The following is a 21647-nucleotide window of genomic DNA, read 5'->3' as shown; positions in this document are numbered from 1 at the left end:
CCTCAACGTAACTTATCCTACCCTACCCTATAAAGACCATTGCTTAATCTTTGCTAGGGGCTTCCAGCCTGACCATTATGTGTGTCCTGGCCTTCATTTGTGTGTCTGCTGGGAGCCTTTCAGATCAGAAATAAAGTTTATTGAGGTGATTTCCTGAGTCTTCTTGTATGTTACCTCTTAAATGGGTCCCCTGGGAATTATAGGTAATTTCTAAAACAGTGTCATATAGGAATCTTCAGAGATTTCATTTCTCTGGCATCCCTATTCCAGCCTTCGCCAACCGGGTGGGGCTGATGGGAGATGCAGAATAACAGAATTGTAGACTTGGAAGGGACCGCGAGGATCATCTAGTCCAACCCCCTGCAATGCAGCAGACCTCAAGACTGAGTGTCTCATACTTTACCAACGGAGCTATCCAAAATATCTGGAAGACATCAGGTTGGAGAAGGCTGTCCCTATTCACATCCCAGCACTGGTTCTATGGCAGAATGTGGCCTTTCTTGGTTGGAACAGTAAAATACTGTTGTTTTAGCTGACCTGACCATTGCTCCCATCAGCTTTATTGTGATCCCCTATGAATGCTCTCATTACTCCCTCCCCCCTTTTCTCCCTCCCTTGTCACTCCACACACACATATCATTAAAGAACAAAACTGACACTGGCTGTTAAAACATCTATTAGGAATTTATTACAACACATTGTTCCCAAATACAAAAGAAAGGAAAAGAAAGAGAGGGTAAAAAAGCACTGCTGTTTACAGCCTCCAGTAATAAATAAATAAAGTCAAAGCCAGGGCAGAGTGCACCACTTAGTCCTGCCAGGCAACATCCAATGTCAGCATTCCTTTAGCAGGCAGAAGGGGATGCATTTTGGTTATCATGACTCATGAGAGAGGGAACGAACTCACAGACTAGATGCAAGAAGTCTATTCCCCACCCCATCCCACCCAACCAACCTGTAGCCCACCCTGGACAGTACTCGGAATTCGATCCTAGAAAGCACAGGGACTTCAAAACTCATTCCCCAAGCCTTCCAAGGGCAACCTTTGATACTGAACTGCTCAGTTTGAGACCTATTCACTTCTTGTGTATGAGGATTTCCCCACAGACTAAGACCTTCCCGTTCTGCACCTGGATTAGGGGGTTCCAACAACTCACCCCTAATCAATCTTGGTCTGTGAACGTTTGCAAGACAGGAGACCTGGGATAAAAACATGGCTCTGAAGACAAGAGACCAAAAAGGGATTCTACGTATGCCTCCTGAGAATATAGGTAACTCAGTTTCTCTACTCCTTCCAAAAGAATTCTGAGCAACAATAAATAAATGTAAGATACTGCAATGGAAAGACCTCATTCTGCACCTCTCTTCCTCCACCTTTTGTGTCTTTTGCATTGCAAATATAGTCTGTTTGATGGCTATTCTTAATAATCTCACCTTAAACTGATTCCTACCAAGGTTGGCTAGGAAAGTACTGTGGCACAAGAGGTGTCTTTACAGGAGACAAATAAGTCTTTTTGTTCACTGGAGTTTTCAGTAATACTGACATTTCTTTCCAATGCCGGGAAGGAAAATGTGTTTAGCAATATAGGAATGTTGAGACATGAGTCACCAGATGATACCTAAACACACAGGGGTTGTGCCTGATAGTTTCTGTCATCCTAAATTCCTTGAGAAATTTGTGACGGAACATGGACAGCTCTTTCTCATACAGGAACAGGCCTCAGCACATTTATCAAGCAGTGTTTTGGAGACTTGTTCATTACCTGGAACTTTGTATAAATTATATTGTGGTTTTAGTTTTACTAGGACAATAATTCCAGTAATAATTTAATCTTAATTCACCTTTGAACTTTCTCATTAGTGATGTGAATCTCTGATCACTATTAAAGTGGAAGAGGGAGAATTTTGCGTTAGCGTAAAAAAGCAACTGAAGCAAGAACTCCTTTAAGATTCTTGTGTGGAAATATCCTTACTTCTAAGTAAATCATAAGCATTTAAATCTCTTCCGGTCTGTTTGGACTAACGTAATCCCAGTTCTTGAGGTGGCTGAAAATTCTAGAGCACAGTGCCGTCAAACTCAGAGTTCTTATGATAGGATTTGGAAACTAAACACTTCATCATCGGGCACAGATACAGGTTTTTTATATATATATATATCTCTAGGGAGAAATCTGGATTACTGAAATGTGGTCATTGCACTATAATTCTTAGGGCTACTTGTGTGGGGGGGGGGTTAGGGTTTGGGAAGACATTGCACTGAAACGTTTTTTGCAGTGCAGACAAGCTCTAGGACAGTGACGGCCAAACTTGGCCCGCCAGCTGTTTTGGGACTACAATTCCCATCATCCCTAACCACTGGTCCTGTTAGCTAGGGATGATGGGAGTTGTAGTCCCAAAGCAGCTGGAGGGCCACATTTGGCCATCGCGGCTCTAGGATGAAGAAAATGTGGAATATGTTGATTCTGTATCTTCTAAAGTACTACTTAATAATTTGAAATCATTTTGGAACTCTTCTGTTGCTCCCTAGAAATTTCCGTGGAATAGAGATAGCTACTCCACACCTTTCCAAACTCCACAAGATCTGATCTGTTCCTCCTTACAACATCTAACGACCTGATGTGCCATAGTACTGACCAGCCACTACATACAAGGAGTCAGGGAAGGCAAAAGGGCAGTTGGAGATGGAAAAGTTCTGCATATACTCACAACAGAGAAACAAAGATCAACGTACATAGAAGTAAAATTACATAATAATAATAATAATAATAATAATAATAATAATAATAAATACTTAAATCTATAATTCATACATTGCAATTACAACATTGATAGCTTATTATCATTAGCATTAGGATCAGGAGGAAGGCAGAAAATACCTCCTTTTAAAGGGATGGCATCCAGGAGAGGAGACAGAAGAAGAGCATATGGCTACAGGAAGAAACACAGGGAAAAGGAAAAATAAATAAAACCAGAGAGCGCAGATGAGAAAAGAGGGGGAGGGTCAAAGAAACATAGCACAGACTTACAAAGCGGGAGGGAAACTCAACCTATTTTTGTTGCTGTTGCAAAGAGAAGGTGCTGCAAGCCAGAAATTCACCATAGACCTGGGTGGTGCCAGCCTTAGTGTTTTGCACCTCAAGTGAGGTCAAAACAGCACATCTCCACCACTTTTTGTTTTTGTAAGCTTGAGGGTTAAGAGGCAGGAAAACGATACTTCTCCAGAATCTGCCATGAAAGCAAACTGCCTCATGGTAAAGTTGGTCCTGGACTTCAAGATTTGCATTACGAACTCAATGAGCCTGTATTGTCCCACAAACACTAGAGCTTGGATTTATGAGGATTTTTTTATAGGTTCCTGGGATATTTCATTGGAATCGTACGCAAGGCCAGGTTGTTGTGTCTGAGGGTGGTTGTTTTGTAGTGGGGTTTTTGTGTGTTTTTTGGCCTTACCTTTTCGATAAACCTTAAAGACCTTATTTGCATCCCGGAAGACACTTGTCTCACAGCAAATCAAATGTTTTCATATAATTCTGATTGTCCGTGAGCAGAACCTATTTGCAGTCCCTAGATTCCTACTTCTGAGTTCCCACATGGGGGCTTTGGTTCTCCCGCATGCTGCTACTGAGTTGGCAATAATTCTGTGGCAGATAACTGTGTAGTTGAAGCATGAACATCAGATTAGAATTGGAGTCGGAGGTCCCCTGGAGCAATTTCCTAGTTGACAAGAACTGGCGAGTTCAACTAGGGTTGCCATACGTCCAGAATTTTCCAGACATAGCTGGGATTTGGCCGGCCGTATGGCAGCCCATGTTGGACATGTAGATTTTGGTGAATTTCCTTAAAAAAAGCTTGAAATTTAGCAAAAGAAGATCAACAACTTTTGTAGCTGGATTTTCATTTTTTGAAATATGGCAACCCTTAGTTAAACAGCTAATATTTTTCAGGAAAAGCTGTTCTAGGTCACCTGTGGGCTTAACCTGATCCCAATAAAGACAAGGCAAAGATGCCTTTTGAGTTCAACTAAGACAAGCATAATGGCATTTTTCTGATGTTTTCAATAGAAGGCAATGGTAGATTATTTCCTGCAGGATACATTCCACATAGGGCTATAGAAAATAGCCCAAATATGGCTTCTAACAAGGTTAGAAAGGAAATAGAAAATGCAAATTTGATTTTCATAAGAAGGGTGAAGACTGTGTCTTTCACCATTTTAAATTGCCCTTCTTTTCTTGATATTCTCTTCATTTGAGAAAATCCCCAGATTTTCACCTCAATCTCCACCAATTGTCCTAAAAATTCCTCCCCCCACTCAGATTGGCCCACTTTTTTTTCCTGCTGAAGGGAATTGTTGGCAATTTTGCAGCTTGCTGGGAATGCTAGCCTGAATACCCACATATTCTTCCCCACCTTTTTATTCTGGAGGAGTGATTGCTCTGAAATGACAGCAGGTGGCAGCTCTTCAGAGCAAGCAACCATTCATTTTTGTCCTTCCCCACTGATGCTATTAGTTGCTAAAATATACTGTAAGGATTGACTTTGCAGCACTGGCTGAAATCAGATTGTGAATTGAGAAAGTTTCCGTCTGACAGAATGGACTGCAGCACTTTTGTATAAATTTCAAGTGTTCGGTAGCTGTCACGAATTTGTCCTTGTGGTATTTTCTGCACCAAACACTGCTACACTTGTAACACAGAACAGATCTCAAGGGCCCTTGGTATTCACAGAATGCAAGTAGCACATTGTGTCACAGCAAAGATGGCAGCCGACATTGAAAAGAGATAGGATTTTCCAGGTCATCCCTGTAAATATTCCCAAGGGACATGCTGAACACTGCAGTGCCAATGATCTGTGAACTTTCCAAGTGACTGTTTTTAATTCCTTGTGGACTTTTTGCAAAAACAACAACAACAACCAACCTAGGACAGCAATTTAGTTGTGAAAAGCAGAGATGCTGGGGAGTGACTGCTGAAGACTGGATTGCTTAACAGCCTTATAGATTTCATCCTTCATGTCTACTGCATACCATTTATGAAAGCAGGCTCCATTATGAACTGTTCTGCCCTGCAGCAATATCTGCTCTGATCACCTGCATGTCTGAATGCTATTCTCCTGTTGGTCCCACAGGAAAAGAGGCACAGGATTAAGTGTTTCTCAAACTTGGGTCCCCATCATCCCTAGCTAGCAGTACCAGCGGTCAGGGATGATGGGAGTTGAAGTCCAACAACAGCTGGGGACCAAAGTTTGAGAAACACTGGTTTAAAACATGGAGTTTCATGCTGCTAAAGGGTTAATCCACCCTTTGGATGCAATCTACTGGAGGAAATGAGGATTCTGAACTTAAAGCATCTGAAAGCATCAATATACATTAAGCACCCAGATACATTAAATTATGGTTGAAGATGTGAAGAGGGATCAAAAAGAAATTCTCAAGCTAGGTAACCCATGTTTATCCTATTCCACTTCCCCCAGCCCCCACTACTCTGTCATGCTACTTTCAAAATACTATGCAGGTCAGTCGGATCACTTCTGAGCTTGCAGCATCTAATATGAAAATATTTTGGTAAAATAAGTATCATGAGGTCTCTACCTTATGTCTTGGTAGAGTACAGACAGCAATTGTTACAGTCAGGAAACAGACAATCTGATGCAAAAACATCATATTGCTGCTCCCTGTGGTTTGTGTTGGTAAGCTCTGAACCTGAGATTTTTATTTATTTTTTGTCTTGTGTAGGATTTTTTATTTTTGTAAAAAAATCACATTTCAACAAGAAAGAAAATGGGAAAAGAAATGAAGTTGCTTTTATCTCAAATAATTTTTTTTCTCATTTAAAAGCTACACAAACAACCCTGAGGTATTGGCTCAAAAAACCAGCATGTGATAAGAAAGGAGCAAAATCAGTTACACAAAGAGAAAAATGTGCTTTCGGCTTTAAGAGAGATGGCTCTAGGCCTGTGTTCCAAAAGAAGGAAGCAGCATTGCAGTGCCTCTGCCAGGAGCTGTTGAGGGAATGTGTTGCTACTCCTCAAAAGGGAAGAAGACCAGTGTGGCCAAAGAGTGAAAATGTTCTTCCCTCCCACTTTTGTGTTTTTGACTGGGAACCTTTGCCCTATTAGCTGAATTATCAACACTCTACTGATTTGCTAACTCATTCTCCTGCTCAAGCCCCCAGGGTCAGACTTCCAAACTTTGGGGGATGAGGCCAAATATTCAGAATGTGAGAGGGATCGACCCTTGGTCAGCTGCAAATGTCCACACTAACCAGAAACACTGGTGCAGCAGAAGCCCGTTGTTCCAGCACCTTTTTGGCCCAAGATGGTCACAGTGCCCTCCTCTGACTCCATGGACTCTAGAAGTCCTCATGCAACTAGAGTCTCCCTAACTCCATTGGATCCATTGCCTGTCAAAGCAGGAAGGGCCCCTTTAAATGAGAATCCTCTCACCCAAAGAAGAGTTGGTTACACAGAGCTGCAGCTCCTACATAAGGTTCAGCATGAGGCTGAATAGTGCCGAGACAACATCTGAGCTCTGCTCTGAGTCTCCAGCCTGCTGTCCAGGGAGCTCTCGCCTTGCCAGAACCTAGACCTTGCCTTGCCAGCTTAGTACCTGCTGGAACCTGGACCTTTGCCTTGTGGGTTGGAGCGACCATACTGCTGAGGCCATCACTTGGAGCAGAACAAGAGACCAATGCGAACAACGCGGCCTCCCAAAAATACTTTGTGCAGCAGCGTTGTGCAAGAATGGTAATATTTCACAGCTACATACCACACAGATCAGTCCAATCACATGGACAGATGGCAACCATGAACGTGATTCGCTGGGGTTCGACTCTCCATGCGATTGGGCCCATTTGCACAGTTGGTGATTTACAAATGTTACCACCTCTGTAGAGAGCCTTCACTGCACTGCAATCTTCCTAGCAACTACACAAAAAAAGACCACCATGTTTCAACCTGCTCTTAGGTTCAGCCTTCCCCTGACCCCAGGTGTTGTTGGATTACATCTCTCATCATCCCAACAAGACCTGGGAACCCTAGGGTGGGCAAGGCTGCCTTAGTTCAACTAGGGGGAACAGACTCCAGCTCATCCTCATCCAGGGCCAGCCCCAATATGAAACGGAACGAAGCAGCCACTTCAGGCAGGAGATTTCTGCCATTAAAGAGTGACATAAGTGGTGTACTTTATTCTTATACTTTTTACCACTGGGATGAGGTGGGAAGATATGGATTATCCATTTCAAGGGTCAAAATACCCTGGGTTAACCCTGTCCTCTTCTCTGTCTTTTGGTGTATATCTTTAGAAAGGTGTCGGGAGAATCTTTCTTCCCTATCTCCGAAAAAAGGAAAAGAAATCCTGTGCAGGAGGATTTCTTCCAGCCAACCATTCCCCCATGAAGTATGCCGGTGGGGATCTCAGGACTAGGTTTCTTTTGTGGGTAATATCACAGCCAATGAACATGATTTCTCAATGATAAGACAAATGGGTTCTATAGCCAAGCTAATCTCCTTGTGAACACATCAGTTGGAAGATGACTGCTGAAGGTGGGAGAGCTGGGAATGGATCAGTGGGTCCATTGCACTACAGCTGAAATACTTTCTATCTTTCCTAGAACTTCCTTTCTCAAAAGGCTGTTCAGTTTGGTCTTTTACTGGTTTATATATTTGTCTTTGGACTGTTTTGTCATTGGATGATTTGCATTTGTTATGAAGTCTCTGTATGGCAGCAGCTCCCTGATAGAAAGTGAACATGTACTTCAGAGTAGGCACAAATTTATGATGGAGAACTGAAGCTGGGAAGAAATTCCTGCTTGCAGCAGCAGTAAGTGGACATTTCCTTACTGTGGAATGGATCCCTAAGAACCTTCAATGATTCCCCCCCCTCTAGTACCACAATAACAGAATGCATTCAGCTGGCTAAAGCCATCCTTTGCCAAGGTTTTAGGCATCAAGCATCTCCCTAACCCCTTCCACAAAACCTGATGGAGACTGGGTTGAACACTGTTTGAAAAGAGCAGCATCTGAATGGCCATTCGCCATAATCCACCCCCCTTTGGAAGGGCAGGGAATGGCCTATTGTCACCATCATTCATCTGGGCGATATCCTGGACTGCTGGAAAGGGACTCATCCTCTGGGAATTTAACCCCCAGCTCCAATTCATTTCCTCTAGAGAGAAAATTAAAAAGAAAACCCAATACTCATCAAGCTCTCTTGATGACCCTTCCTGACTTTAGAACAGGACTCTCCTTCTCTTATAAAGGAACCCCGTGATACTCCACCCAGACCCAGGAAGAGAAAGGTTTTATGGCTTTGATTGCAGATGCGACAGGTGTAGGAAGTAAAGAAGCATTAAGAAGGATTCCTGGCTCAGTTTGTGTTGAACATTTTCTCACTTTTCTTTTTAAATAAAAGTGCACGCACATGCATTCTCTCTCTCTCTCTCTCTCTCACTCTCTCTCTCTCTCTCTCTCTCTCTCTCACACACACACACACACACAGATTTCTCATCCCACTTTTTGGGGTGTCTGCGTCACTGACGTGAGTTACAGAAGGAGCCGCAGGCCTAGGATATTGCTTTGAAACTCGTGTTTCAGATTTAAATACCATACACAGTAAAAATAGAGCTGATAAGTACCGCCCCTACATTGTCTGAAAATCATTGCCAGAATGAACAGCTTCAAATAAATTAAAAAGAAAAGTTGAAATATTATTTGTCTCAATAAAAACTGTAGTAAAACCATTTAAACTTTTTTCTTTGTGTTTCTCTCTCTCTCTCTTATATTATATATAATATATATTTATATATGTATAGGGCTGCCGCAGTGCAGCATTTAAGAATTCTAGCCAGAGAAACACAAGAGGAGCATGCTCAGTATGGGAAGGGGGACACACACCTAGGGAAGCTATTGAAATTTAGCCCCTCCAGGTTTCTGCAGCCCAATCTGGGAAGGAGCCACCCACAGATAATGTCCAACCCTGATGGAACGGGAGGGAAGCTCTCCCCCTGTAATGGGAGCGGGTGGGTAATATCAACAGTTGCTATTGTACTCTCACAAGAAAAGAACCTGCTTCCCTTTAGACTTCCCCCACTGCAAACCTGCAGATCAAACAACAATAATCTTCTTTCAAGGAAAAAAAAAAGCTTTTATATCAGTGGAAGTCTTTACAATGTTAATATCTCCCCTGTTTCTCTTTCACCCCACCTTTGAAGTTACACCTCAGCTCTCCCCTTCCCCCGCCATGTTTGGAGGGGGGGCGGGCAGGCAGAGAGAGCACTACATGCGAAAGGAAGGAATCCAGGCTATAAAGAGTTAATACACCCTCCACCAGCCAAAAAAGGGAATGCGGTGTGGTTTTGCCTTGGTGGTGGAGGTAGGAACATAAAGGGGAGGGCACCAAGCATGCACCGTTATGTTTCTTGACTTTGGATTCGTTTAGCTTTGCCTTGCTTCAGCATGTGTGCCCTTTGGAAACGCACACAGGCATATAAATAATACCCTCCCCTCCCCCTTCCCTCTCCCTAGTTAAATATCTCGCCAGCCGTCCCCCTCCCCACCCACCCACTGATGCACACGCAACTTGCTCTCAGATCTCACAAGGTGAGTGTCAGGACACCTCAATGATTTCCATGCTGCCCGAAAAGCTAGACTGTTTGCTGATTTTGCCCAGGTCTTCCCGAGACCTGCTCTCCGACAGGGTCTCCTCGAACTCCATCTGGCAGCTCCTGCGCTTGAACTGCTTCTCGGCTGCGGTGTCCTCGTGCCAGCTGTGCCGCACGTCCCGCGCCTCGCCCCGCTGCTTGTCCCTCAGCCTGATCTCACAGCTCGCCTGGATTGTGCTGCAGCTGAACGAGGAGTAGGTGGCGGTGCCGGCAAACAGAGCCCCGCTCCCGCTGCCTTTGCCGCCCGCCGCCGAGTCTGTGCTGAAGTACCAGGGGTTCTCGGAGGAAGGGGTGCTGGGGGACTCCAAGTGCACCCCCCAAGTGCCGGTGGGGGCCGGGGTGGCGGTCGGCTGCTGCCCCACACCGGGGAGGCCCGCCCGAAGCGTCTGCTTGAGGCTGTCCTCCACGCTGGCGCTCTTGTGCATGGCGCACACCCCACTGAAGTTAAGGCTCAGCCCGTGGGCAGGGGAGCCGGCTTGGTGCCTGTGCTTCCGTCTCTGCCGTACTTTGGCCTCGAGGAGGAAGTCAGGCCCGCTGGGCCAGTCCGGGCTGTCTGGGACAGGGGAGAACTGGCATGTGCCGTTGGGACCTGATGGGCTGTCCAGCTTGCACAGCTTGGGTGTTTCTCCTGCCTCTGTTGGACCTGGGGGGTCCTGCTGCCTCCGGCTAGGGGTGTAGGCTGACTTGATGTCCAGGGAGAAGGAACGCTTCAGCCGGTTGGTGTCTTGGATGCGCTCCGAAGACAAGTGGAGGCCACGGAGCCCTTGCTGCAGTGCTGTAGGCGAGACAACCTTGGAGACTCCCGCTGGCTTCTCGGAGTCAAGCGAGGAGGTCTCCGAGGTTGTGCTTCTGAAAAGCTCCTCAGCCTTTTCTGAGGTAGACAGAATCTGGTGCCTGCAGCCTTCAGGGGCTTCTGGCTGGTCTTGCTGGGATTCCCCTTCGCCCTTCTCCCCTTGGGCCTTCAGAGCCTTGAGCCGCTTCAGGCTTCTCTCATACTCTAGGAGCTGACCCAGGAAGTTGAAGTTGGGCGAGATGGAGGGACGCCGGTCTTTTACAAACCTGTTGGGGCAAACAAGACAGCTGCAGTTGTTACTGGGCCCTTTCTTACTTCTAAGGATTTGGGTGTGGGGCGCTGCAAGAATTGTATGATTCAATGCAGCACTGGAAATTGGCTGGATCTGTTTCCCCCACACACCCTGGGACATCAAGGAGTAGGAGTGTAATGTGACCGTTTAAAGATCACTCCTTGTTTATGTAATGGTCATTTCGGACAACCTTCACGTTGCCATAGGATCTGTCTGTGGATGTTGGCTCCTTGTACCCATACTGCCACTGCCACATGTCACACCAAGGTGCTTCTTTCCTTTCTTTTTCTTCTTTTTTTGCATGTTGCCAATAACAGCTAAACACTTATGTCTGCTGTGAGCCTGCTGGCACATGCATGGGGACCAGATGGCAACAGGCTGGGAGCCAACCTGCAGATGAGACTCAAGTGGCAACTACAAGCCTGACAGTCATGCAAACCAGCCTGGTAAGCTTACACTAAAGAAACTGGCAAACGAGTAACTGAAAACACAGCACAGGTAGATTATGGGAGGTATCTAATTAAGGTATTATCAGACTAGACCTACTGAAGTTAATGGACCTGAGATAGTCATGCCCATTGATTTCCATGGGTTTACTCCTGGTAGGACTATGATTGGAATCAATCCTATAATGTATATGGCACTATGTTCTTTCATGCTTATTAGCCAGTACTCTTGAGCGAGACTCACTGTAAGTATGCTTCATGATAAACAGCACCACTTAAAAAACAAAAAAGCCACACCCCAAAGTCAAATGCAAAGAAAAACATTAGTGCCTCTCTTTCAGAAGGCAACCTACCTGTAGGCATCATCTGAAGACATTCCCATGGTCTTCATGATGTATGCAATGGCAATGGTGGCCGATCGGGAGATCCCTGCCAAGCAGTGAACGATCACCTGGCAGCTGGACACCTTGGCCTTGTCTGCAGCAGGAGAAAACAGCCTTCAGGTCAATATTCTGGGACTCTACTATCTACGTTGTTCTGAACAACAAAGAGACTTGCAGTGCCTTGAAGGCTCACAAATTTATGTCAGCATAAGCTTTTGTGGACCAGAAGCCCCTTCACGAAAGCTTGAACGTAATAAATCTGTCAGTCTTTTAAGGTGCCACGAGTGTCTTGGTTGTTTTTCCTGTTGCATGCTAACACAGCTACCTCTCTGGAAATGGCTCTGAAGGAAAACGCTTTTTACCAAAATTTGAAGAGTAAATAAAGAGGAAAAACACAAATCTAAATGGTTTAAGTAAGTCAAATATGTGCAACCAAGAAGTGGAAGCTAGAAAACCATGACTAGTTTATTTGGCTTCTTGGCTTGTCAATAATGTTGCTGTTTTATCTGATGAGAAATAGTGGAGGGACTTCCTGGCCTGCAATGGGTTGCTAATAAAGCACCAGATTATTATTCTTTTTTTAAAAAAACAAACAAAACAAAACACCATTCACTAGTATATGCAATGCTTTAAAGAGACTTTTTTTTTTGTATTTCCCCCACCCTCTCTATTTGCTAGGAAGAAAATTACTATTTGAACTCCCAGTCTCATTTAATCAATCATCTCTGGAACCAGAAAGAGCATAGTTGTTGTTGATAAAGAAAAGCACCTTCATAGAGCAAGAGACATTTCTGTAGCAGCAACTGTTCTCCCAAGTGGTGTTAGCTATTCCTCAGGTGATGCTATGGGTTCATAACTGTCTTGGTAGCTTTGTTGTCTGGGGACAGGATGGTTGTTTTGTACAAAGGGAGAAAGTGTGCCTCCCAAGGGCAGACTGAGTGTTTTGAACACATCAGAGTTAAACAAAAAACAAAAACCAGAAGTCTGTGCATGTGCATGGGGGAAAATGAACCACCCAGGCACTATTGCCCAGATGCCTTTTGCAGCAACCAAGGTTACAGCCCAGAAGAAGTAATGAACTCCCCCAAATATGGTTGATCCGCAGTCTTACCAATGAATTCAATGGACTTGTCCAGCCAGGGTAGAAGCTTCTCACAGTAATTGTCATTGACTGGAATGCGCATGAAGTGACTGTCACATATGAAATCTGGCTTGGGACAAGAGTTGCTGGCGTTGAGGACATAGCTTATCCCATTCTGGGTCATCAGGTCCTGAGAGAGAGAGAGAAAGAGAAAAGCAATGGATGTTTGGCAGTCCAGTGCAGGATGTTTTCACCAACTCTTCCAGAGCCCCTGAGGATGTCATTGCCTCCTCTTCTTTCTCCTCCATTGGCTACTAGGCTGCCCAGCCTGCAATGTATGGCTGTGCTATCACAGAGGGGGGCTGTTTGGGCCGCCAGCTGGGCACTGTTGCCTGAGGCCAATGAAGATTCAGTAAAAACCACTGGCTGCTGCCACAATGAAAAAAAGCAGGACTTCTGTAGGGAAGCCAAGACTCACTTCTAAAAGCAGAGTTTTACAGAAAATACCCAGAGCAAAGTTCTTTGGGGTTCCAGCTCATATTCCATTCCTCCTGTTTTCAGCCACTATGCCCCCCCCAGAGTTCTGTGGCTCCATTTTCCAAGTAGTCTCTGTGTAATAACTCTCACCTCGGTCCCTAGGAGCCAGCCGAGCTCCCAGGCTCACATTCCTAGCATTTTTCTCCCCCATTTCCTTCTACTCCCTGTGTAAAATGTTCCCCCTTCCCCTCTCAGTGTTTCTAGTTCAGGCGCTTCTACCTAACCCTCCCCCCAAGGCAGGAATGCCCAACTGGCTCCCCCCTGCCCAGGATTTGTGCCCACTGGTATGTTCACAACAATTGCGTCTTCTTTCTTCTTCTAACTTGTATTATTTTTTCTTTCAATGAAACTCTCTTCCCCGATGTGATATCATAGCCCAAGCATTCTGGTGTCCTTTGAAAGGATGCTGCCTGTTCCCTCCCCTCTCCAATTCCCAAAGCAGATCTTTGTCCATTTTGGGGCCTGCTCAAAGGGTTCTTTGCTTGCAGATGTGGGCTGCCGTTCCCTACACTCTTCCTTGCCCTCACCTCACCATCAGTCACTGTTGAATGCCAAGCTTAATACCTCATCCTCTGGCTCTGAGGCTGGACATGGAAGAGTTGAGGTCAGTGTTATTCTTTAGCTTGGCTGGCACTGGGCTCTGGCAAGAAACAGCTGGCTCCCCTGTCATAAAGATCTCTCAGGGTCAACGTTGCAGTTTTGATGCTCCTGCTGCTAATGTCCTTAGCTTTTCAAAAGGGAGCTCATGTCTATAGCTCTGTTTTGCTGCACAATTCAAAAATGGCCCACCGCTGTCCTGATCAGACAATATAGAGCAGGGGTCAGCAAACTTTTTCAGCGGGGGGCCGGTTCACTGTCCCCCAGACATTGTGGGGGGCTGGACTATATTTTGAAAAAAAAATAATGGACGAATTCCTATGCCCCACAAATAACCCAGAGATGCAATTTAAATAAAAGCACACATTCTACTCATGTAAAAACACCAGGCAGGCCCCACAAATAACCTAGAGATGCATTTTAAGTAAAAGGACACATTCTACTCATGTAAAAACATGCTGATTCCCAGACCATCTGCGGGCCGGATTGAGAAGGCGATTGGGCTGGATCCAGCCCCCAGACATTAGTTTGCCTACCCATGATATACAGTTTCCCACACAGGTGACCCACCTGCTCTCCCAAGTCTTAGGGGGAAGGGTTTCTTTAAGGCAAGCTACCTCTCCCTCCCCTCCCCACTACTACTTCTTCTTCTTTACATGATGTACCTTATTTAAGACATCTTTCTGGGAGCCTAGGTAGAGATGAGGCAAGATGCGAGTTGGGCCAACATTGGCCACTGGCATGCACGGCTGGGAGATGCTCATTGGCAGGATAGCAGTAGGTTTCCCTTCGCAGAGTCCTGGGAAGCAAGATGAGAAGGTGGCAAAGCCCCCTGGAGAAAGAGAGTGGAGGGAATAAGGTTATTGATCAACTATCCCCATTTCCCCACAAACTGATTTTTTATGAAAATTCTGCAGATAGGGAACTGAATCAGAGAACTGGAAGCAAAGTCCCAAAGTCAAATAATGACCCTGTGGTAAAGAGGACAATTAAACCCCATTCTTCCGCAATGAAGAGAAATCTTATATTCTGTTCTTGCATAATATAAATGCATAATGTTACATATTAAGACCCTAAGCTCCCACAAGAGCATTAGATACTAGATGCATATAAAAGCAAGCTCCTTCGCCGTTTGCCTTGGTTACACACGATGGGCTTCTGGTGCCATGTCCCCTTCTGTCCTCTAGAGGACGGGAAAGGCAACAATTCTATTCATTAGCAAAAATAAAAACAAAGCAACACTCTTGGGGATAACACTGGACCTCTGCTGACACAGATTGTCTGGGTGTGTAAAATTCATCTTTTTATGATTAGTCCCTAGAATCTATAAACTTCCCTGCTCACTTACCTATTACAAAGACAGGCGTTTCACTGGTATCTAATGAAAGGTTAGAGAACCTGTGACCCCTCCCGGTGGTGTTGCACTATAACTCCCATCATTCCTGACCACTGGTCACACTGGCTGGGGCTGATGGTACTGGAGTCCATCATCAGCATTCCCACCCCTGCTTTTAAAGGCTTTTAAACCCACCTCCCTTGTCACACTTGGCTCACTCCTTTGTTGCAGTCCTGCCGTCTGCCCCCATCCCTTGGTGCATGAAGCATTGTGTGTGGTCTCCCTGCAAAGGGCTAGGGCTCTCCACCTATTACTAGGTTAGCTAATCAACTGACTGAAATAAATATTAACATACTCAAAGAAGTGTGCTGTTTTGTGGATATTGAAATGAAGGCGAACAATTCTGTGGACTAACCAACAACATCGCATCGTTTTCCCTTCGGGAAATAAACGCACTGCTAAAATCCTGAGACATGCAATGCTTTCAACAGTGCTGTCATCAGCACTGAGCACCAAATCGAGTGTGCTGCACGTTCCAATAAAAACCCCACATTTTAAATCTGAGTTTAATGAATCAGCTCATTTATCATATCCATTAATCGCTTCATTCTTTCAGCCTTTACTATAATAGTAAACAGAGGGTGGATTTACCATTCACCATTTCTCTTCCAATCACTGTGCATCTCTTTCAGTACTGGGTTTTTTTTGGGGGGGGGGGGCACCAGCCGATTCACATGTGCTGTCTACTGTCAATCCCCAATAACTCACCAACAGGATAAACTATTTTTCACATTACCCTTTAACGTTTTAGGAGGCTGTCGCCTCCCAGCTGCATGAGCAAGCAGCATAGGCTGCTTCCAGCCTGCAGATTTTTAAATGATTACAAAGCAACCAAGTATCTTAGTGACGGGAGAGCAGCAGATAAACACACCATGCTAAATAAAATAAATTGAATCTGCAGGGGGTGGGGGTGGAGTAAGAGAGAGAGAGAGAGAGAGAGAGAGAGAGAGAGAGAGAGAGAGAGAGAATGTGTATGCATGTAATTCTAGGAAGGCAGGAAATAAATTACCTGCACTGGAATTTGGCCAGGATGCTATGGGCTAATTTTACTCCTCTTTTATAAATAGCCCCCCTGGGATCTTTAGCAGCCACATGTGAGCAACGCTTGTCATCTGAGAACAGGCAGTTGCCAGTGGTGTTGTTATAGGTTTAGAAGTGACTGAGGGGAAAGCGTTGCCCAGAGCAGTGTTTCTTCAAATTGCCTACCTTTTGGTACATTTTCTGTGTTGACCTCTCTGCCAAGGAAGCCTTGCTATGGCTGCCGGTATAACCCAGTGTGCTGTAGACAAATTTAGGGCATTTTCTAGAGCACACCCTCAGTTCCTTCAGGGCAGTGGCTGGAGGTGTTGGGTCTCCCCGAGTGAAATCAGAATGTGACCTAGGATACTAAGTTGGGTTGCACCAACAGCACTGCCACCATACAAGTATATGTTAAAAAATAATAATTAAGAAGCGGGACATGCCCCCAAGGTACATTTCATTTAAAGATAGGACCTGGATCTATTAAGATTGAAGACTACTGACCTCAAACACACCCAAGACTTTGCTGAAGCCGCATATTCAGAGGGAAGAATTGTGACATTGGGTAAAAGCAGCCTTTCAGGAAAGCCCTGAGTGATCTTCTCATTGAGGATCCTCACCCTACTGTTCCCTCTGGAACAATCTGAAAATCAGTGGCTTAGGAAATCACTCCTAGGATCCTTCGACTGCGCCGGTCTGTTACTGGTAGATCCCTGTCCACCGCCCCCCTCCCCGGTCCATCATCCGTAATCTCCAGCTGAATCACAGCATACATAGCTGCAGGCCTTTGTACTTGAAACAGACCTACGTCAAAGTCATGCTGCATTTCAGTAGTCTGCCTCTCTCTTTGTGGCTCCCACGCATGCACACAGAGCTCTTTTCTATTTCATGCCCCAGTGGATGACCGATAAAGCGGCCCCGTGTACAATACTAATTAGGAAAGCGAGCCCATATACTGGGTGGGCGGCTGAGATAGATGGCAGGATCTCATTTCTGAACAGATCACAGTGATTTATTTTTTTCCAGACGCTGCAGAACATGGCATAGCAAGCAGCACCTGAATCAAACAGATCTTGTTCTAACTTAGAGCTTCAGGCTTGTTCTTGTTCTGATCAGCTTCCCAAAACTGAGCAGCAAGGACATATCGGCGATAATGGCTTCTTCTGAAACACTGATGTTTAGTAGCGAGATTCTGTGAAGTTTACTTTCCAAACTGCACATCTTATATTGGATTGACACAACTAAATTGGAAAAAGCTACAAAGGTTCAGTAGGAGGAAATATTTGCTTAAGCACCAATTTATAATACAGTTTGACAAAAAATTGTTTTACAAAGGACTTGTGTTTTCCACCCCTGTGCCAGGCACAATTGAAAAGCCACCTTTTACGTAAAATACTGTTCCTGGCTACTCTTATCAGAAGGTAAAGCCTGACCATACAGTTCACGCAAGCATCTTCCTTGAGACAGCCTTCTGATCTAATGCTTCACAGGGTATATTTTTTGCTTTCCCTGCAGAATCTGGCAACTGACTAAACAAACAAACAAACAAAAAACCCAATCCCTAAACACTAATAATATTTGTGAACAACACTATTTCTGCTGCCAGATAAATACTAGATTTTTTTTTTTTAAAAAAAAATCACCAAGTCTTGTCCGTTCGGGATGTGAGGAGTTAAATGCACTTTGCAACACCACTTCCTCTGTGGCTCTTTGTGGCATGACATCACCCCTCAAGTGGGATATTAAATCAGAATGAACGAAACAAGATTAGCACAGGTGCACATGAGCTCTGGTTACTCCTAGCTGCCTCCCTCACCCCCCCCCCCCCGCACCACAATTGCATCAATTTCACCATGAAGCATAAATTACGGGGTTGGGAAGTGTGTATGTAAGCATATGTAATTCTCTATTTTTTCTTGGTCTCAGGGTGTTGGCGGATAATCCAGGAGTCAAGACCTGGGCATCTGGAAAGACTAGACAAAAGAAGTCATCCTCTACACAACTTGTTGTATTGCTGCAAATGGATGAAGCAGTGTTATGCTGAGTTGAGTCAACTGGTCCATCTAGAGGACAGAACTGTGTATTCTGAGTGGTAGAGGCCCTCTAAGGCTAAGGTTCAAACTAGCTCTGGCAGCTCTGTGCATTTAGATATAGATCTCTCCACTCAACCCCCTCAAGACAGAACTGCAGAAAGAGGGAGTGAATGGTCTGTTTCTAACATCAAAATGGGTACAGAATCCTCCCCTTGCTTGTAGCTTATGTCCCTGTAGTCCTTACTCTTCAAGCACTTTTCTCAGCTGAGCACACTCCTGCTATTGGAGTTTAGCTGAGAAGGAGAGAACCATCACAGAAACTGTGGACAGGTAAGCTGTGAACACCAGGTTGCCATGTATTTGTCCCTAAAAAACAACCCCTTCCTTCTTCCATGTGGTTGGGGGTAGAGCCACATTTAAGCATACAGGTCTGCTGCCATCAGATCTATTCTGCTCATGATCTTTTAACTGAAGATGTCAGAAACTGAGCCTGGCACCCTTACGCATGCTATTGAGCTATAATTTCCTCCTTCCCTAATGTGTTTTTCTGAATACTCAGAAGAAAAGCTAAGAATAGCCAGCACTCAGTGTGTCAGGCAGGGAGAGTGGGGGGTTGTTGTTTTTTGCTTGCTTTTTTGTCTCCCAATAGATTCTTCTTGCCCAGTTGTAATCTGTATTGCAGAGTGATGCGGTTGCCAGTTGTCACTATGCTGTAGGGTGTCATAGGAAGGAGGTCATGTAATGCAGGGTTGTGCCCTACTCCTTCCTAATTTAAGTAATACCCTCTTGCCATGTTGGAGCATTAGCTCTCTCTTAGGGCTCAGTCCACTGGGCACTGCTAAGCTCTTGCACAGCTCCCATTCATTTCAGCAAAAACGTTCCCCTTGAGGTTTTAGAATCTTTGCAGATGGAGAAACACGCCATTCATTTACTTGCCTATTATGCCCATTTTCAACTGGGAGGAATTGGGGCACTGAGAAATCTGCTCAGACCCAGGCTGCTCTTATCTGTAACAGCCTTACTAGAAAATACAGGCGGAGGGAATTTAACTGTCAGCAGATTCACTGCGAGTTTTGTTCAGGAAAATGCAAGCAAGCATGCAGGGTCTATTAAGAATGCCAGTGGGGATTCATTGAGGGAAGGAGGGCCCAGCATCTGATATTACTCTTGGCACACGCCCTCCTATCCCAACAAGCTTTTGTTTCAGAGATACAGCCTCATTATGAGCATGATCTTGCAAAGGCTGTATAAGCTAATTTATTGGATAGAATAAAGAAACATTAAGTCTGCCTGGGTCCCACTGCAACAGGGGTGGGGGTTAAATATCCAATTAAATAGTTAATTTCCTTAATCTAAATGGGGATTTGAGCAATCCTTCAAAGGAATGAGGGGGGAGGACAGACCTCTCAGCCACAATAGTGGCCTTAAAACCTCTTTTAACCTTAAGAAGTCAACATAGCTTAATGCAAAAAATGCAAAGGCCACAAGCAGGGTTCCAGACATGACTGGTGATTGGGTTGGCTTTGCTATTAACACTTGCTAGTTGCCCTTCTAGCATCAGATCAAGCAAGGGGGGGGGGGTAAGGGAATAACAAAAGTCCTGGCCTTGTACAGTTGTGGTTCTTTTATTTGTCAAGCTATATGGCCTAGGAGTGGTATTATATTGGCATGAGTGGAATTAAGAGAGGGAGTGCATCTGTATGTGGGACAGCGTGGGCGGAAAGAGTTCTCAGATTACTTATAAGTGCTCTCTCCAATAGGAGATCTGGTTGAGGCTTCAAGAGAGGATACCTTGCCCTGTCGAAAATCCTGAGGCTGGCCAGAGCTGTAGATTTCCTGGAGGGTTTAGACAAGATTACCAAGCACAGAATGATATAACTATAGAGATGGAAGGGACCACAAGGGCTATCTAGTCCAAACTCTGGTAATGCAAGCAGTGGCTTGGAGCTTTCGGGGGGAAATCAAAGTTGTTGAGCTTTTTTTAGGGCAACCACTGATGCACTGATGTCAGGGTGTCAGGGACTGCAGAGCACCCAAAACTCCAGGAACCACCATGCCGCCCACAAACTCCCCTGCCACACAGAATCCCAATCCCTGACATGCAGCAGCCTTCGTCCTGCCCTACAGACCACCGTACCATCCTAAGTCCCCCACAAACCAGGTGCAGCCCGCACACCCCACCCTGATTTGTTACACTACTAAATGCAGGAATTACAACTAAAGAATCCCTGGCATATATCTATCCAACTTTTGTTTAAAGAAGAAGAGTCCACCACCTTCTGAGTTGGTTCAATCCACTTTTGAACAGCTCTTCCTGTCAGAAAGCATGTCCTAATGTTTAGTTGGAATCTCCTTTCTAGTCATTCAACTCTGTTGGTGTGAGTCCTCCCCTCTGGAGCAGCAGAAAGCAAGTTTGCTCCTTCTTCAGATATTTGAAGATGGCCCTCATATCACCTCTCAGCCTCCTCTTCTTCAGGCTAAACATACCCAAATCCCTCAACCATTCCTCATAAGGCTTGGTTTCCAGACCCCTTATCATCTTGTTCACCCTCCTCTGCACACCTTCCAGCTTTTCAATATCCTGCTTAAACTGTGGTGACCAGAACTGAGACCTGCAAGTATAGGGCGGTATACAAATTTAATGCATAATTAAAAAATAACAATAACTGGTTATGTATCAACCTTGAATGTGTTTAAAAGGTAAAGGTACCCCTGCCCGTACGGGCCAGTCTTGACAGACTCTAGGGTTGTGCACCCATCTCACTCAAGAGGCCGGGGGCCAGCGCTGTCCGGAGACACTTCTGGGTCACGTGGCCAGCGTGACATCGCTGCTCTGGCGAGCTAGAGCCACACACGGAACGCCGTTTACCTTCCCTCTAGTAAGCGGTCCCTATTTATCTACTTGCACCCGGGGTGCTTTCGAACTGCTAGGTTGGCAGGCGCTGGGACCGAACAACGGGAGCGCACCCCGCCGCGGGGATTCGAACCGCCGACCTTTCGATCGGCAAGCCTAGGCGCTGAGGCTTTTACCCACAGCGCCACCCGCGTCCCTTGAATGTGTTTACATGTCCCCAAAACACATCAGTGGATGAAATGAGATGAAAAGCAATCCATGGCCACTGGAAAGCTCAAAAAGGATTTTCTTCACTGGCTCCTCTTTCATCTAGGAGTTATATAATCAAGAACACGGTTGCTCTCTGTGATGAATGGGGTTCACAGTTCTGCAGATACTGCACAAACAGCTTTCTGAATGGCCCAGGTGGGTGCCTGAAATGTCTCGTTTGCAAGCACTAGAGTGCTCGTCATCCCTTCAGTTTACCTCTGATAGCAACTTGTGAGTGAACAAGCCTTCAGCCTGCAGTGTCTGTGAGAAGGAAAGTGTTGCTTCATCAAACACAAATGCTGTCTACCTG

General features: G+C 45.2%; 1 protein-coding gene across 2 annotated transcripts in view; it reads right to left on the bottom strand.

Moving 5' to 3' along the window:
- Nucleotides 1-665: 665 nt before the first annotated feature.
- Nucleotides 666-21647, bottom strand: part of DUSP8 (dual specificity phosphatase 8) — an 85353-nt gene continuing 64371 nt past the window's right edge. For both annotated transcript variants that reach the window (XM_028734445.2, XM_028734451.2), the window contains 4 exons: nt 14451-14617; nt 12682-12841; nt 11541-11664; nt 666-10715 (listed from right to left, as the gene is read on the bottom strand). In XM_028734445.2, coding sequence (XP_028590278.2) covers nt 9602-10715; nt 11541-11664; nt 12682-12841; nt 14451-14617 — 1565 coding nt within the window. In that variant the 3' untranslated portion in view covers nt 666-9601. The remainder of the gene's footprint in view (nt 10716-11540; nt 11665-12681; nt 12842-14450; nt 14618-21647) is intronic.

Source organism: Podarcis muralis, chromosome 1 (genome assembly GCF_964188315.1).
Source record: "Podarcis muralis chromosome 1, rPodMur119.hap1.1, whole genome shotgun sequence".
Classification (NCBI taxonomy): Eukaryota; Metazoa; Chordata; class Lepidosauria; order Squamata; family Lacertidae; genus Podarcis; species Podarcis muralis.
Note: the sequence above shows the minus strand (reverse complement) of the source record. Positions and strands in the feature narration are given on the sequence as shown.